Raw genomic sequence first — 18,071 nt, forward strand, 5'->3', positions numbered from 1 at the left:
ACCACCTACGGTGTCTGCTGCGGCCGGTCGGCTGTGCTGACTTTCTCTGTCTCCGAGTTTATCGGCAGTCAGGTGTTTGCAAAATTGACTTTTTTAATTCCATTTAATTCCTCTTCAGATGTAAAGTTTACGTGAGTTCACGCTGATTTGTCATCTCTTTCTGCTGGTGGAGGGGTTTCCCCTTTTAAAATATATATTTTTTTTTTACATATTTTATGTCGCTGTCAAATCTTTAGCTTTAATTTTCCTTTGTGTCCTGAAAATGGCCTTTTCATATTAAGCAATATTCAGTGGCTATCTATGTGGAGTACCTGACACTGAAGTCATGCAGATGTCCACTATGAAGCCATCTGTGTGTTCAGTTGAATATGTTCTCGGTGAGTAGAGGGTCTTCCAGACTGGGAATGTCCTGAATGTAAACCCTGTTTGTTCGACTGAGAAACGTATTGGGAGGGAAAACCGCACGAATAAGAAAAAACGACAGCCTCTCAGCTAGTGGTTTCTGAAGTATAATTTATTTATTCAGCATGTGGCTGTAACCAGAGCGAAGAAAGGCAGGTTATATTGGACAGGTCGTACAGGGACAGGAAGAACACAGACACAGGACGTGGAGCGGGGCGGACTCTGAGGAGCTGAAGGGCCGCACTAAAATAGCAGCGGGGACATTCTGCGCAGGAACGCGGCCGACGCTGAATGCGACCCAGCCGCGCTGGTGCCTGCCGTTATCTTAGCGACCGGTATCTGTCTGCGCTGGCGGGTCTGCGGCCGTATCGGCGGGACTTTCGTAGCGGCCTGTTAGCGCTGATTAAAGGGCTCTGCGGTGCCATGGCAACCGACGGTCTGTCTGTCGGTAATTCCCACGCCTGTCTGTAACTGCCGCATCTCTGTTCCGCCCCGCAGTCCAGCTGCCGGGCGACGGGAAACAGGTGGCACAGGACAAGACTACACAACACTGGGACAGTTCAGTGCCTCATTCGGCTTCATAAAGGAGTCGTTAATTACAATAACGTCAATGTTATTTCATAATTTAGAAGCTCTGTGCATCTTTTCACTGGGCTTCTTTAAAAGATGATAAAACTGCATTACGATAACTGGAAATCTTTCAAACGGCATTTCGTAATTAAGCATATGATGTTGCCTATATAACGTATGTAATATAATACGTAATCTATTAGCAATAATTTAATGTAATCTTTCATAAAACCTTTTACAGAGTAAAATCTCTGTCAAGCGACTGCTGAAGAGTGAGAGCCCGGGATTCAGATCCCGCCTAGGCCTCGGTTAAAATCTCTGATTACACCTCCTGACATACGTGACTCAACGCGGTTAGCGGAGATCTAATTTTTCTTTATTTTTTGAAACTAGAAGATCGGGATTGGCCAATCCGTTTTGGAGATACAGCCTGTTAAAGTAGGCTGTCTGTGTGACAGAAGTGATTTTGTGAAATCAGTTTTTTGAGCGGCTGTCAGTTTCTCAACTAGAAGTGACCGAGGTGTAAAAACTGGCCCATCAGCCACTGCTTTGGAGGGTCTGGAGAGATTGGGGGCAGGACATAGGTCTGGGGGTGTCAACGAGCTGCATAATGTAGCCATGAGCTTTAGGTGGGAGGGGTAACACTTAAAAGGCAGCATTTTAAAATAATAATTATAAGCTTTATTTATCTAGCACCTTTATGTAGCACATTTCATACATAAAATATAGCTTTAAAGTGCTTTAAATTCAGCACTAAAATCACAGCTTTCTGGTTTCTACACCCATAACGACCTATCACAAAGATTATGAAATCATATGCTCCTTTCTTATTTCTAAAGTATTGCATTTTTTTTAAAGGCTAGATTGGGACAGGAACAGGAGTTGAATTTGCAGGGGTACTGTGGTATTTGTATAAGCGTAACGTAAACAGTAAAAGTGGCCGTACAATGGTGTTTTTTTCTCCTGATCAATGTGGTTTATGATTATGGTTGCTAATTGACCATCCCAAATACTAAACACTTTGATTGATGTGATTTGGAACAATATTTATAGAGAAAATGACAAATAACTGCACGACATCCCTGTGTTCGGAAGACTGTGCTAGTTCACTGAACACCTAGCTACTCTGTTATGCAGGTAGCCTGCCCGGTTGGTAGTCTCTCGTTAGTAACGGCTTCCCCACCACAATATTACAGTGGATCACCAGTACCATGTCACTATATGCTGAAATGGATTGTGTATGTGACTCATACCAATTAATATGAAACCGGAAGGAATTAGACCAAAGCTGGTCTGGAAGTAGCCAAATTTTGTATTTATTTGTCATGAAAGTTGCACTATTTGGAGCATAGTAGGCTAACTTGATGTTCGGAATATGGTGAGTTTACGTTACAGGGTTTACCAATATTGCATTGTCAGCTTGTTGTCCATGAATGACTGTACAACAGCTAATCGTTGTTTGATTTAGTGTTGCCAACAGTCCTGTGAAATCTGTCATTTTAAACTAAAAGACGCGTTCTACCCAGTTAGCCAATTAATTAACAGACACAGTTGGTTTAGTTGCGTATTTTTGAGAACGATTAGCTAGCTTTATAATTTAGTTACTGATCATCGCTATGTGCTAGAACCACAGACTGTGGCTAAAATAAGGATGTGACAACGCCATGGTCAAAACGAAGGTGTAGCACACCAACGCAATAGCTCAAGGCAAAGGTGTGAGTGCAGACGCCAGGGACAAGGGAAGGAGAATAAACTGGAACATGACACCGCTGTATTTTCAATAACACTCAAACTAAGTCGTTCAAACTTGTATTAGTCACTATAATTGTTCCCTCCAATCTTCAACATCTTATTTGTCTTATAATAATAATCTTATTGTTATTATTCTTAATGTAAATGCATCTTTACAGATCATTGGTTTGAATAAGCAACAGTACCTCCCTTAAAACACAAATGTGCTCTTCAAAGTCCTATTCAGCAATCAAATTTGAGTAAAGGATTCATTAACGTGCTCCACCCCTGTGTCTGTTTGTCCGTTAAAGAGTGGGTTGGTCACCATAAATAAATCTATAAATTAAAGCTCTAGATGACATGAAATGGCAGTCAGAAGTCTATCATAAATGCAAAACGCCTTAGCTTTCAGTGGGGATTACATTGCCTCCGAACCTCCCACATTTGTCCCTACCAATCTCAAAATCAAACCTACGCCCTTGTGTATCTGTCTTAATTATTTGATTTATAATACCTATACAAGGCTGCAAAAGGTTGTTTTTATTCAAGATGTTATATTAAAGAAGTAGTTTTAATATCTTATGTCTAAGTATTCATATAAACACACTTGCTTTTAAAGTAACTGCCACATTACAAAACAAAGTTTTACTTCATAAACATTACAATTCATGTTTCACATTCAACATTTTGAGTAATATTTCTAATAAATAAATATCTTAAAGATGTACCTGGTGGTAAGCCAATGGATGAAACATCAGCTGTTTTTTAAATATTAATTATTTATATAAATATATTATATAGATATATTATAGTCACATTTCTTTGTGTGACTCAAGAAGAGTCATTAAGAAGTGTTTGGTATTTAAATATAATCTCAAGGAGTTTATTGCCATACGGTATGTATTTTGGCTCTTGCATGTTACCCCTGAACTTTTAAGACTGTTGTATTTTTTGGGTCTGTTTAAAAAAATAAAATAAAAATGTCCACCTGGCTTTCAAAATGAAAGTAGTCTTGAATCTGTTTTTAGCAAACAGGAGCACTTCTTCATAAAAGCTGCCTTTCTCTGACCTCAGCCTCCATGTTCTGAACTGTGGGCCGCAGGCTATTCCAGCACAAAACACAGTGACCGATCCTCCTGAGCAAGAATATACGTGAGGATAAGTGCGTCCGCCAAATAGCCCCGGACCGAAGTAAAAGAGGCGGCCATCTTAGTTTATGGGGAAGGTGAACGGAGGCGTCTCATTGCGATCTCCTTACGTCAGTCGGGGAGTTGAGCACACGTCGTAGCATCCCGCGTGGCTCGGTATTCTAATGGAAACGAGGACCCAGCTGAGGGTCCTTCGTTAATTCTCTGGAGTTAACGGTGCATCGTCGACCTGGAGTCATTAGCGTACTCTGGCTGTTAATGAGAAACTGCTCACAGTCTCCGGTCATGATGCAATATGGGAGACCTGTTCCCTTTCAGAAGGCTTTCTGCTCTCTGTATTCTCTCACTCTGACGAAAATGGTCGTCCTGTTATTCAGTCTTTAATTATTTGGGGCAAATTAAATGATAGTATCGGTGGAAGTCGGGGTTGCTATTTGGATACACCATTTTCTCATGCTGTGGCTTTGTAGTGTTTGTAGAATAGAATCTTCTAACAGGCTGGGCAGTATGGAAAATTGGACTACATTCAAAGGTTATTTGGCGGCCGCCTCAATCGAATTTTGTGCTGCCTCCACAAAATTCTGACTGGTGTCGGCACAAATGATCATAAATGCAAGCATTGCGCTCGGTGGATTTCTATCATGTGTAACTGCAATGGTGGCATTACTCCGAATAAGGTGCTGTCTCATAATCAGCGCAATGCACCAGAAAAGGCACTACTGAAGTAGAAAGCAAAGCTACAGCACTGTATCCATGGAGTGCATCATCAGACTCTATTCCGTCAGGTAGCCTAAATCTGGTTTTCTTTTGCACCCAACAACATCCAATATTTACAAACAAAAACTTCCCTGGATTATACCCTATCAGTTTAATAACATAACGTAATGTTTTCAACTTTTCTGGAGCAGGTGATAAGACATCATCTGATCATTACTGGCCGTTAAAATTCGTATCAATAAGAAGATGTGCTACATTTCCTAACTTGATCTCGATTGAAGCCGCCTCTGCCTCATAAGCCAGGATAAACCCTGCGAAGCTGGGCAGTCCTCCAATGTGCTCACCCCTGGGCCAGCGGCCATTTTGCATACATGCCACACATTACTGTAGAGCTAGAGGGGTAGCACTGATGTGGCGAGAGGTGTAGGCTATATTCTAGTTGACGATAGCCACTTAGTACCTGGAAGAAAGGAACAAAGTCGACCGTGGTCAGCATACCAGGACATGTTCAGTCTCGTCCTGATGCCAGCACCTGGTCATAGCTGCCTTAATGAGCTCAAACCCTGGAATTTCTGAAGCGTTGGGCCCAGCCTACTCTCCACTCGAGCCTTTGAAAAATGAAGAATTTCTTTTTTTTCTTTTTTTTTTGGAAGAAAACAGAGGCCTTCTTCCTTGTGCTGAACTATGCTGTGTACTGATATTCATGAATGGGTTTCGGGTTTTTGGGCTCAGTGCTGGCCGCCATACTTTCCCAGTTTACGTATTTTCCTTTGGCACGGTTTCTGCCCTTGACAAAAACCGTACGCCTTGGGCCCATTGGGCTGGGCAGTCGCTGAGCCCTAGGAAGGGCCCGTTGTGAGGTTCGCTCTTCCGGCGACCTCGCGGGTCTCCACCGTGAGTCGCCACGCTCGCTTTATGGGAATTTCTGCTTGCCGAAGCACCTTCTGCCGGTGCCACTCCTCCACGCAGTCCACGGCCTCCGGGAAGGATGAGGGCGCAAACTTGTTGGCGAACATGTTCCTCCTGTTGACGATCCACTGCAGGTCCTCGAGTCCGTACACACAGATGCCTCTGACGTACCTCCCTGTTGAGGAATGTGGAGAACACCGTGGGGAAAAAGAGCCACTGATGAGAATTGCATCACCTTGTGGTCTAAACTAAAGTTCTTATACGTACGTACATGTTTAAAATCATTCATTCCAACGGCGATTTACGGGTATTACGTTACATTACATGTCATTTGGCTTTTATCCAAAGCGACTTATAGTTGAGCAGGAGACAATACTCCCCTGGAGCAATGCAGGGTTAAGGGCCTTGCGAACCACCAACCTTGTGGATCCCAGTCATGTACCTTACCCACTATGCTACAGGCTGCCAGAGTACTTAAGGAGTGAGGTGAAGACTACAGTACCTTTGCAGCCGGGATGTGACTTTCCCTCCTGGTCCGACCATTTAATTGCACGGATCCCTCCCTCCCAGCCGCCGTTTACATGGTTTCCTGGTGCATCTAGTAAAGGGTAGGAGAAAAGAGCTGTCAGGGTGATGATGATAATTAAAAGATTAGATTTGCTGTTTGAAAAATGAATATTAGTTGCAGTTTGCATTCACTGTGAAATCTGGGAAGGCATTATGAGCAAACATGTTATTGTTTATACTAAGTCAGCTTATATATAATGTACTTTTTTTGGGTGTTTAAAAAAAAAAAAAATGATACATGCTATCGATTTATGGTGCTGGGTCGTTACTGAAGCATTCAGATTAACTATTCATAGACATGTGGGATTTGAACCTGCAAACCCTGCCTTAACCACTATACTGTGTTGCCACAACACATAGAGGGCAATCCCAAAAATCACAAAGTTACTATCTTTTAATGTCAGTATGTGACGACCTCTAAAGCACCCTTTCAGGCGTTGACCTACCCACTAAGTGGTTTAGAGTCACCCAGTAGTGCTCGTCTGGGCTGTACGTGTCTTTGGACCACTCCAGCAGGTCCTTGGCCACCTTGTTCTGCAGCACAAAGTCCACGAATGGCCTGGTGAGGGCGTAGTAGGCAGTCCCGAAGTATATCTGCAGTTTGTGTGGCGGGGGCCCTTTCTTGCGCCCCTGGCCCTTGGGGACCGTGTGGGAGCCGTCCACCTCCTTGTACTGCCGTTCGGTGCGGTGCCTGATGGCCGGCGGCTGCTTGACCCCCGGTGTCATGTTGCGGTCCCTCCACTGCTTGCTCTGGAGGTAGCGCACCAGCTCCAGGTTGCTCATGATGGGGAAGTCCTGGCCGCAGAGGTTGAACACCTTCCTCCAAGGCACCGGCGACTTCACCAAGTCCCGCATGCAGTTGATGTCGGCCTGGAGCCTGGAGAAGCCGGCGTACGTCACCCTCTCGCTGGTCGAGGCCAGGAAGACGTTGGGGAAGCACCCGGCGAGCCGCTCCACGGCCTCCTTGTACCACGGCGGAGCCTTGCCGTCCACGTGGACGCAGTACACGTTCTGCGGGGCGTACACCGCCCGGAGGAGCCTCACAAACATCTCCAGCTCCTTGTGGATGGTGATGATGAAGGCCAGCGGGTACTCCTCTTCCTCGCTGCTCAGGGCGCTGGTGATGAAGTGCAGGTTGCCGGCCACGCGGGAGCAGTTGAGGTTGGGTGCGGTGAGGTAGGCCTCCGTCAGGCACGTCCCGCGCTCCCATTCCGTGCCCTCCCTGCCACCCAGGAGCTCCTTGCAGGCCCGGGGGAAAGGTCTGCAGCGGACCGTGTGGACTAAAGTGGAGTTGTATTGGGTGGTGGGGCTGTTGGACACCTTGGCCTTTAGGTAGATGGCAGAACAGATGAAGACGCAAAGTCCCAGGCAGACCAGGAACCTGCACTTGGTGCCCTCTAGCTGGAGCATAGTCTTGTCCACACAAAACCTGCTGAGAGAGAGGAGGCAATATCAAGACCCAAATCATGAGCCACAATGGTCAACCAGCAGGGAGAGAGGGGGCAATATCAGTACCCAATTCAAGACCCACAATGGTCAACCTGTAGGGAGAGAGGGGGCAATATCAATACCCAAATCACCTTATAGTAGGTGAGAAGTCAATGCTCAATGTGAAGCAAGAAATTATAATGTCTAAGCCCACGCCTGGAGCATGAATCAAAACAAGTGTTCACGACAAGGCTTGTCATAGTGCTGGCTACTCGCTTGAGAGAAGCCAGGCAGTATTCTCACACAGCCAGCAGTTTTTTTTCTCTCACTTTTGCTCCTCTGCTGCAATTGGGATATATGGATCTCATGTCAATGCCAAAGAGGATGATAAGGAGTTTTGAGATGGTGCCGTATTTGAATGATTCCCAGAATCTGAGACAGTGGGGCTCCAAACCTGCTCAACAAAAACTGATTTTGAACGCTGATACTCATAAAATGAGTATGAATATCTAACCGCTAAGGATGCATCACTGAAGTGGTGTCATTTTGGCATCTTTCTAGTCTGGCCGGCACAGGCACAGAAACATTGTAATTGCGTTTTTCAAACTCGCGACGGATGTGTGGTCGTCAATTTCAGGCAATTTAAAGAGATGGCCAAGAAAAGATGAAAAATCCATGTTTTAAAATGCTGTGTAGCCTCCACATGATCTGATAAATTGTATCATTATATGACTGCGTGTGCTACGGCTACTTTGTAACTTCTTGTCTTTGTGAACATTACAAAGTAGATTAAAAGTTATTTAGGAGCTAACCGTTGTTTGCTGTTATTGTCCGTTGTTCATTCTGTACATACAGAGTGGGAGCTATGACCCACAGAACTGGCTGCATAAAGACAACATGCTATATATGCTATATATGCTATTTGGAGCACCGTCATCATCGCTGTTGGTGCTTCTGTTAAGTAACCGATTTCAGTGTGCCTGGCAAGAAGGTCACCAGGGCAGTGAACTAAGTGGCATGCGCAATTAATAGTTACAACTATACAACATGAAGTCACAGTTATTCAAAATCCAAGTTAAAAACAGGTACAGCAGTCACATATATGGTGCTCAATCAGAGCCTTAAACTCTGAGTGACTGTCTCTCCTGGTCTCAACCGTCTTTTGGATTGCATTCCAGGAAAAGGTGCATTATGGGAAATATCACATTTGACACAGTGTTTGTCAACAAAGAGTGTGAAGGAGACTAACTCTAGAATGATGTGACTGAATAAGAGGGTAATAAACCAGAGAGCTTTGTATATAAATACATACCAATGCTGGATCCTTGCCTCTATAGACCTTCATTATCATGGCCTATAGGTCACAGTGATAGGTTAGTGGTCAAGCATTAGTTATAAATGTTAATGTACTATGATGTACTGTTTCAGTGCCGTTTCCTTAAGGGTACTAGAATCGATGTCCATAGAGACCGTGTCCCCATAATCTAAAACCGACGTAAAAGTGCTTTGCACAAGATCCTTCCCGGCTGCAAAAGAAAATGCATGATTTGTTCCGAAAATAAAAACAAGATATTGTTGTTCTATGTGCTATGGACCAGGTAAAATGGTTTGACATTAACCCGGAGGCAAAGTTATCCAATTATAGGAGAGACATTGCCGTCTAGAATTACCCAGGAGAGCGACAGCGATGTGTTTTCCCTGTCGTGTACGAGTCCCCAAGAAAGCTGAGGACAGAAAGCACCTTCTGGCTCCCATGAGTGTCACAGACTTGGATGGGAAGTCAGAAACCCACTTGTGAACCTCACCAAAGAAATCTAAATGCAATATAAAGAGAGGTCGGCCATAGCAATGAATGTCTAAGCTATGACTTGTAAGGCCCTGTTTATACAAAACTTTGTGTTTAATTCATGCTTCATACATTTCATAAATCAGGATTACCCAAATTAAACATCATACATTTTAATGTTGAATCCAGTTGTAGTTTTTATGTGATTTTATATGATATGAAAAATTATAATGTTAAATTGGCTTATTATTTTCCCACTGTTTTTCAAATCAAAGCAAAATATTAATGAATGGAAGAAAGAAGCTTTGCTACCGTGTTTTTTAATTTATGCACCTGATACTTCCTGAACCTGAACAATTCCGAGCACTTGTGAAATCCTACTAACAAACTGACGTACAAAAACATTGATGAACGCCACACTGTTTGTGTAAATGTTCAGCGCTCGTTTGATAAATGAAGCCCGATCACTTCAGACCAGACCACTTCCATTGCAATTAAATCAGTTGAACGGCTTTAAACCATCTCTGTTGTGTAAATAAGTCAACGCCCGGTTAGATCCATTTCAGTTTACTTACAGATGGAAACGCGATTGCATCGTCTACCACGAGTATTTGTGTCGTCGTTAAGCCTCTGGAGCAGCTCGAGCAGACTACAAAGACGCCATGAACGTCTCCTGTTCGGTGATGCGTACTTAGCGGTCCGTTGCATCAGCATCCGAAAACAAAGTTGTCTAATAGTGCAATGTTGGGACCGCGTAGCGACACTTGGCATGAGACGGGTCCCGAGTCCCACTCAGACGTCACGGACAGTGGTACGGGAGCCCCTCAGGCCTGCCTGCGCTCTCCAGACCTGCGCTCTTCTCACAACACACAAAGGACTGTAGACTCAGCAACCATATTTTTCTGTGGTCTGTTGACCAAGGCCCCACCAACATCTATACATCACCCTGAGATGTACACATTTGTTCAGTGGTGTGACAGATATAGCCTTTCCCTCAATGGTAAAAAGACTGTGAGGATATTATATTTGACCCCGATTCAGTGGGAGATTCAGTATTTTGAGCATACGGCACTTGATAAACGGATTGTAATGTCTTTCTATGAATTGGCTTGACAAGGTACGCAGTTCTGTGACTCAGAGAGAGAGTTTTTTATGGATAATGTCTGTTTAACACACATTCCTGGATCATAAAAAGCAGTGTGATCGGGCAAATGCGCGTGACTTGTATATTTTTGACCGACGGAGGAACAAGTGGATAATTGTATTCGAAAGAGGCAGATCGCTCCAAGAGACCGATTTTAAAGCAGGAATGAAACTGGACATTCCCAAAATTAGAGCGTTCAGTCGAGAGTCCCAATTACAGTACACCTGTGCGGGTCCAGCTCACCTGCGCCAGCTGAGATCGGGAAAGGTTGACATTTTTACAATCTTATGAGCCCCGACTGCTCTTGAATATGCAAATGCTCTCCTTTAATGAATCCCCCTGGGTGTTTGCTGCCAGTGCAATGGGCCACTGTTGTTATCACAGACCCTAGATAATGCTGCTTTCTGCTGGGTATCCACAACAAAGAGGAGATTAGTGGAAATACCTGGCTTTTGCCGAAGCAGTTGTATCATTATCAGTACAGAAGAATGGATTGAGCAATTGCTGCTCAAAGACCTCGACACCTTTCGATGTTTATAAGTCAACAATCTCTCTCTTGCAATAAAAGAGAATCGATAAAGAATTTAGTGTCAAAAAACAACTGCATTCTCTATCAGAGGAAGGTGCAAAGTTCAAAATTCTGAACAGAGAAAAGGACATTTTTGAATACCTAGAATATCCTTGCTGTGTACTCTCTAATCTGGCTGTACCGTGCCTGTCATGAAGAAGGTTATTTGCTGGCTTAAACAGATTGAGAATATAAGCAACATGTCCGGTTTGTTGGTTCATGTTAAAATGCACCTTGCTACAATGTTTTACAATAATCACAGCACTGTACAACAACATGCAAAATAGGTTTGATTTTTCAATCAGTGTTTTTAAATATGTCAGTGTATTTCAAGTGAATCTAATACTGATCCTGCTAACATTATGCCAACACTGTTCCTGAACATAGCGCATTGTAACACACAGACGTGCAAAATCTCAGCGCGTTTCATAAAAACATTCCGACTCCCCTACCGGCGGGAGAAAGCCCCCCGCTGTGCGCGAGAGGGAACGGCTACCTTTCCGGAGAGTTCTTGGCTTACCTCAACTTCCGCAACATTGGGTGCGCTCGCAGTAGAAGGGGCGGTTAAACATTAGCGACGGGGTGACCCGGCTCCGTCTGGGTGGGACGGGGGAGTAGCGCGTAGGTTCCAGAGGGTGGGCGGGGTGCCCATGCTTTTTCGGGGGGCCCCGGCGGAGCTGTGTGGGGAGGCTCGTTCCGTGCCCTACGCCTGCCCTTGCATCTGCGGCTGGAGGTGCGATGACTGCGTCCCCTAGGAGACGGGCGGCTGCCCTCGCCTGGTAACCGCCCGCTGCTTTCATCTGGCCCCGGCACTGTCTCCTCCCATCGCTCCCGCCCCCCCCCCCCCCTCTCTCTCTCTCTCTCTCTCTCTCTCTCTCTCTCTCTCTCTCTCTCTCTCTCTCTCTCTCTCTCTCTCCCCCTCCCTCTCTCTCGCTCTCTCCCCCTCCCTTTCTCTCTCTCCCTCTCTCCCCCTCCCTCTCTCTCCCTCTCTCCCCCTCTCTCTCTCCCTCCCTCTCTTTCCCTGTCTTTCTTTCCCTCTCTCTCTCTCTCTCCCTCCCCCTCCCTCTCTCCCCCTCCCTTTCTCTCTCTCACTCTCTCCCCCTCCCTCTCTCTCTCCCTCCCTCTCTTTCCCTGTCTTTCTTTCCCTCTCTCTCTCCCTGTCTCTCTCTCTGCCTCCCGCTCCTCTCTCTTGTTCTCTCCCTCTCCCTCTCCCTTGCTCTCTCCCCCTTTCTCCCACACGCTCTCTCCCTTTCTCTCTCTTTCTCACCCTTGCTCCCTCTATCTGGTTTGCCCTCTTCCTCTCTCTCTCTCTCTATCTCTAGCTCTCTCATGTCCTTTGCTCCCTCTCTGTCACCTGGTGTCTCTCTCTCCCCCCCCTCTCTTTCTCTCCCCCCATCTCCTCCCACTCTTTATCTCTCCCCCTGCCTTTGTGCACGGGGCCTGTTTTTCCAGTCGGCTCGAGAGGCTGCTGAACACAGCTGGGATGGCTGCTCCCGGGGGGGGCCTGGGGACAGCCTCACTCTGGCTGTGGGGGCAGCATTTCTCTCTCTCTCTCTCTCTCTCTCTCCCTCTCTCCCTCTCTCTCTCTCTCTCTCTCTATCCCTCTCTTTCTCCCTCTCTCCCTCTCCCTCCCTCTCTCTCTCTCTCTCTCTCTCTATCCCTCTCTTTCTCCCTCTCTCCCTCTCCCTCTCTTTCTCTATCCCTCTCTTTCTCCCTCTCCCTCTCTCCCTCTCTCTGTCTCTCCCTGTCTCTCCGTCCTTTTTTCCCCCTGTTGGTTTGTTGCCAGGTCAGCTTTGGAGATTAGCCCTCTCGTGTTGCGGGGATAGAGGTCATATTGAGCCGGCTAGCGGGACACAGCGGCTCCCCTGGTGGACATTTCTTTTCCTGCATTTTGGTTTTGTGTCCGTGCGTGTTTGTTCACCAAACTGTTTTATTTGCTGAACAAATAAAAAAAACCCAAAGTGTTTTCTTTTTTCCCCTCTCAAGAAGAAAGACTTCACAATGGCAATGACATTAATGGCATTTGGCAGAGCGACGTACAGTTTATTAGACTAAGCAGGAGACAATCCTCCCCTGGAGCAATGCAGGGTTAAGGGCCTTGCTCAAGGGCCAATGGCTGTGCGGATCTTATTGTGGCTACACCGGGAATCGAACCAGAAATCAGTCTTGTACCTTCACCACCGCAATTACCTAAATACTTGCTGGCCCATGACTCTACCACACAGCCCTCTTTCAGTGCTCCACTTTTATTTCTGTTTCCTGTTTGTCTGTTTTACTGAGAAGTGAATCTGGCTAACGGATACATAGAGGTCAGCATGAATTGCGTAGCTAAGCGTCAGAATGCTATAATTAACGGACATATCAACGTGTTGTGTTTTATGGGCTTGTTGCTATGGGGGCAGGGGGGGCATCTTACCCCAGGACAAATAATTCTGAATTTCTTGGGTTAATCCTCTCAGTCCCTAGCCCAAGGTGGTTTTGGCTTTGGTTGAGAATTTAAAACGTTGGTAATTCAGTTGGGTTATGGGGGAAAGTCTTGCGAGAGAACTGACACCTGAACGGTAATCTGCATTAAATACTGTTATAATTAAACTGTGCCATTATGCTGTGATGTGAACCCCTTAAACTGAAAACCAGGTCTGTCTAGGCAAATTGGAGGCAAATTGGAGAGGGTAAGATGAATGCAAATACAAATACAAAAACAAAAATAAAAGCAATGTTAAAGTTTAAAAAATGATTTATTAAATAATTGTAGGTGAACACTTTATTTTGTTAAGCAAGAGGCAACTGGTTGCAAACCACTAAGTCTGGTTAAGTCTGGTTTCCTGGCAAGAAAATAAGACGAAGAAAATCTTTTTCATGATATTGAAATGTTTTAACCTTGAGTGCCTTCTTTGTGGTTGGTGTGTTTCACTTTGACTCATCTGCTGTTGCTGTAAGATTAGTCTCTTCCTCTATTATACATTACTCCTCTACTTCAAGGTACAATTTTTGTCTTAAAACATTATTACATAAATCCCTTCCTATCTTTGAAAAAGGCTCACTGACATGTTGACTCACCTTCTGCCTTAAATTCGAGTTTCAAAATATGCAGTTGACGGGCCGGCAATCTGTGCCAAAACACTGTACAGCTGTACAATAATTCAAGCTCATTGAAAATTGGTTCTAATTGCCACATCCAATGGCATTTCAACGTCAGCGTGTTCACAGAGAAGGGGTGGGATAAACAGTGTTATGGTTTGAGCTGTGTTTGTTGCTGTAATTCCTCTCAACTGTTAGAGGGTCTGAAATTATCTATTGCACCTTTAATAGAGAGAGAAAAGCACATCTGTTGTGTCATTTTGTTTTTGTCTCTCCTCTCATCTATTATATAGATCTGTTTTTCCTCTCCAATTGTGACTAGTCTAGAATCCTAAGTTAGCAGATGTCCAAAGTCATAACTCATGGCTAGATGGCATGAAGCCACGCAAAGCTAACAAGGGCTTTTCCAGATATCATCTATGGCCTGACCGAAACAGTATTGTACAGAAAATGTAACTGCGCGTGTCCAGTCAAAGCTTTGGACGCACCTTTCCCTTTTCTGATTTTTCAGATTCATGACAAACCAAGGAAATATAATTCACATGTGGTCAGTGCAGATTCTCAGCTTTTATTAAAGCATATTTTATACATTTTGGTTTCGCCATGTAGTAGTTAAAACGCTTTTCATACATAGCCCCCCATTTCAATGCTTGAGTCAAATTAACATGATGTAAAATAAAGTAGTCATGTTCTGTATTTGGTTGCATATCCTTTCCGTGTCATGATGTCCAGATGTCCGTGACCTACCGACATCACCAGGGTGATGATACCAAAAACCTCTTTGCATTTGAATGGATCTCTATGGGAATTGGGAGTTGGGACTACATTCACCTGTAATTATGCTGATACAGTATGGAGCACATTTGTTGGCTAAATGGCTTTTAGTAATCAAGGGTCTGATGTATCAAAAGGGCATCAAACCATTGTGCTACTTTCAGATATGCAGTAGATACTGCAAAGTTTGTTTCTCCTGACTTGAGGCTGGTTTGATACCTCAGACCCTTCATGACAATAAAATAAGAATAAAAATTGATTACAAAAAATAATCTTTAATAAAAGCTGAGAATCTGCACTTTGACCACGTGTAAATTGTTCGATGACGAACAGTGGAAATAGAACTTTCATTAGGAGAGGGCAAGGAGTGTTCAAACTCTTGACTTGTACTGTATATTTGACTAATTGATTCACCAGTCACCATTGAAATATGATACTCCACTGTGCATTTTAGTCTCGGCAAATGCGACATCACCCATAATGCCTCAAAACTACTGCCCTTGACCTAACCAAGAGGACCAGAAGGCGGGGTTCGCACTTTTTGAGAGTATTTCACAGGTTCCTATACACCATTCAAGCTCAGTAACGGCATTTGAATTTACATCATTGACACAGGTCTGATCCCAATTAGATCACAATCCCAATCGCTTCAGTGGGCCTCGGCCTTCCCTCGTGATGTTTACCAAAAACAATTAAACAAAGATACGACCCCCGGTGTCCTGCAGAGCGTTATTATTATGCAAAGTCAACAGACATCCATGTTTAAGCCACATTGAAACACACAAAGCGCCATATATCATTCTGAATAAGCCGGCACCACAGATTGTACCCATACAGCATGTTAAGTAAATTGAAGGAGAAGAGGCACATTGTTTAAATCCGCGCTGCAATTTTATAAATGGTAAATGGTTGGCATTTATATTGCGCCTTTATCCAAAGCGCTCTACAATTGATGCTTCTCATTCATCCGTTCATACACACCAACGGCGATTGGCTGCCATGCAAGGCACCAACCAGCTCGTCAGGAGAATTTTAGGGGTTAGGTGTCTTGCTCAGGGACACTTCGCACTGGTAACCCTCCGACTGAAGTGATAAAAGCAAAAAGCGGAAGTCACGCAGACACACACCGTTTCAGACGGGTCCCTCGATCTTGTTTGCGCTCTCCGGTCGACCGTCCGTTCAGCTTTCCCGTTATTTTCCCAACCCGTGCTGCGGCTGTCGTTCACGCTCCGCTTCTGCCTCTTGTGGAATTGTCCGGAGGACCCCCCGCAGTCCTCTCTCTCTGTCAGCCTGGCAGCCTCTGAGAGGCGTGCATCCTGTCTGAGTGGGTGGCATCCTGTCGCTCTTTCTTAATTTCGCTTCACAGAAACCTGCGGCGGTATGGAAAGTACTTGGAACTACAAGCTCATCGTCATGAATTTAATTTCCGAGCCGCGGTGGCGCAACAGGCTAAGACGCAGCAGACTTGCGGTTGCGGTTTGCTGCAGTTGCACGATTCTCGGTCCTGCCAAAAAGCCAAGTTTGGCCGGCTCACGTGGGGCAGCAATAATTGGCTCGCTGCTCCAGAGGGAGGGACTTGGCAGGGTTATTAGATCGCCGCACAATAAGCACCTCGGGCGCCTCGGAATCACGGCAACGGGCATGAGACGAGACGGCTTGAAGAAGGCGTGTCGCTCTCATTCGGGCCGCCGAGGGACGGGGTATGGGCGGTACATCTAATACGACTACCTCCAATTGAATCAGACGAGGTACAATTGGCTACCAAATTTGGAGAAAAAGGGAAAAATCTGGAAAAAAATAAATTTAATTTCCATTCCTGCCTCTAACCTCTATTTTTTTCCCCAGAACTAGCCAGTGTAACCCTTTGAAGATTAAAAAAATAATAATAATAATCTAAGTAAATGGTTGGCATTTATAGAGCGCCTTTATCCAAAGCGCTGTACAATTTATGCTTCTCATCCACCCATTCATACACACACACACCGACAGCGATTGGCTGCCATGCAAGGCGCCGACCAGCTTGTCAGGAGCATTTGAGGGTTAGGTGTCTTGCTCAGGGACACTTCGACACAGCCCGGACGGGGGATCGAACCGGCAACCCTCCGACTGCCAGACGACTGCTCTTACTGCCTGAGCCATGTACTGCAACATTCAGTTCACAATTCGAGTCACATATTTGTATGTTGTGCATTTGATCTATCTGCTCTTAGTTGGTACAATCAGCCATTTTGTGTACTGTTGCTCTGCTGCTTTTACACACACCTGGAGGTTTAAAATGAAATAAACGATGGTAATAAAATGGTTCCGGTCATCGTATTTCCGGCTATATTTCGGTCGTCTTGTAGGAGGCATTGCGAACGTGAAAAGCCATCGCAGCAGTTCTTTGTAGGCCTGCAGTGGCAATGGAAACTGTGTTCTTCTGCGCACCGTAAGGTCGTCCTGCAAGAGCGGATAGTCAAATGATGTCATTTGCATTGTAAGGCGCTGAAACCCAGTGGCGTGTCATTGTTGCCTCTGCCCAGTGGTGTTCGCGGTGGGTCATTATGCTATTCGCTGGGCTAGGCCAGGTGCTGGTTGGGCTGCTTAGGTGCAGTAACCAAAGCTTTGGAGCTGGAGAATGGACATGTAAAACTGGATAAACTTTGTCCTTGTTATCTCCAGTTGATATGGAGTCGCCCCCAAGTGATACCTATATTTTTGCTCAAAAAGTCTATTTTCCCATTGGACTCCATTGATGCTTGACAGCGATTTAAAAATAGTTATGCTCATAGCCTGCTGTTCAGTCTATGCTACATACATAAATAACCCTTGTATATACTCTATACACTAAGGCAGTAGACCTCATATATACTCTATACACTAAGGCAGTAGCCCTCGTATATACTCTATATACACTAAGGCACTAGCCCTCGTATATACTCTATATACACTAAGGCACTAGCCCTCGTATATACTCTATATACACTAAGGCAGTAGACCTTGTATATACTCCATACACTAATGCACTAGCCCTCATATATACTCTATATACACTAAGGCAGTAGCCCTCGTATATACTCTGTACACTAAGGCACTAGCCCTCGTATATACTCTATATACACTAAGGCAGTAGACCTTGTATATACTCCATACACTAATGCACTAGCCCTCGTATATACTCTATATACACTAAGGCAGTAGCCCTCGTATATACTCTGTACACTAAGGCAGTAGCCCTCGTATATACTCTATATACACTAAGGCAGT

General features: G+C 44.9%; 2 protein-coding genes across 3 annotated transcripts in view; one reads left to right on the forward strand and one right to left on the reverse strand.

The window, feature by feature from the left end:
- Positions 1-18,071, forward strand: part of rtf2 (replication termination factor 2) — a 42,507-nt gene that overhangs the window by 14,709 nt on the left and 9,727 nt on the right. The gene's annotated exons all lie outside the window — the stretch shown is intronic.
- On the reverse strand, positions 497-16,175 carry gcnt7 (glucosaminyl (N-acetyl) transferase family member 7). Of its 2 annotated transcripts, none has more exons than XM_061220396.1 (4): positions 15,953-16,175; positions 6,491-7,473; positions 5,980-6,075; positions 497-5,652 (listed from the first exon to the last, which is right to left on the reverse strand). In XM_061220396.1, the coding sequence occupies exons 2-4, from the start codon at positions 7,452-7,454 to the stop codon at positions 5,408-5,410; spliced, it is 1,305 nt and encodes a 434-aa protein (XP_061076380.1). In that variant the 5' UTR covers positions 7,455-7,473; positions 15,953-16,175; the 3' UTR covers positions 497-5,407. The 2 variants fall into 2 exon arrangements, with proteins under 2 accessions (XP_061076380.1, XP_061076379.1); XM_061220395.1 differs by lacking the exon at positions 15,953-16,175 and adding an exon at positions 11,491-11,550.

Source organism: Conger conger, chromosome 14, assembly GCF_963514075.1.
Source record: "Conger conger chromosome 14, fConCon1.1, whole genome shotgun sequence".
NCBI classification, from domain to species: Eukaryota; Metazoa; Chordata; class Actinopteri; order Anguilliformes; family Congridae; genus Conger; species Conger conger.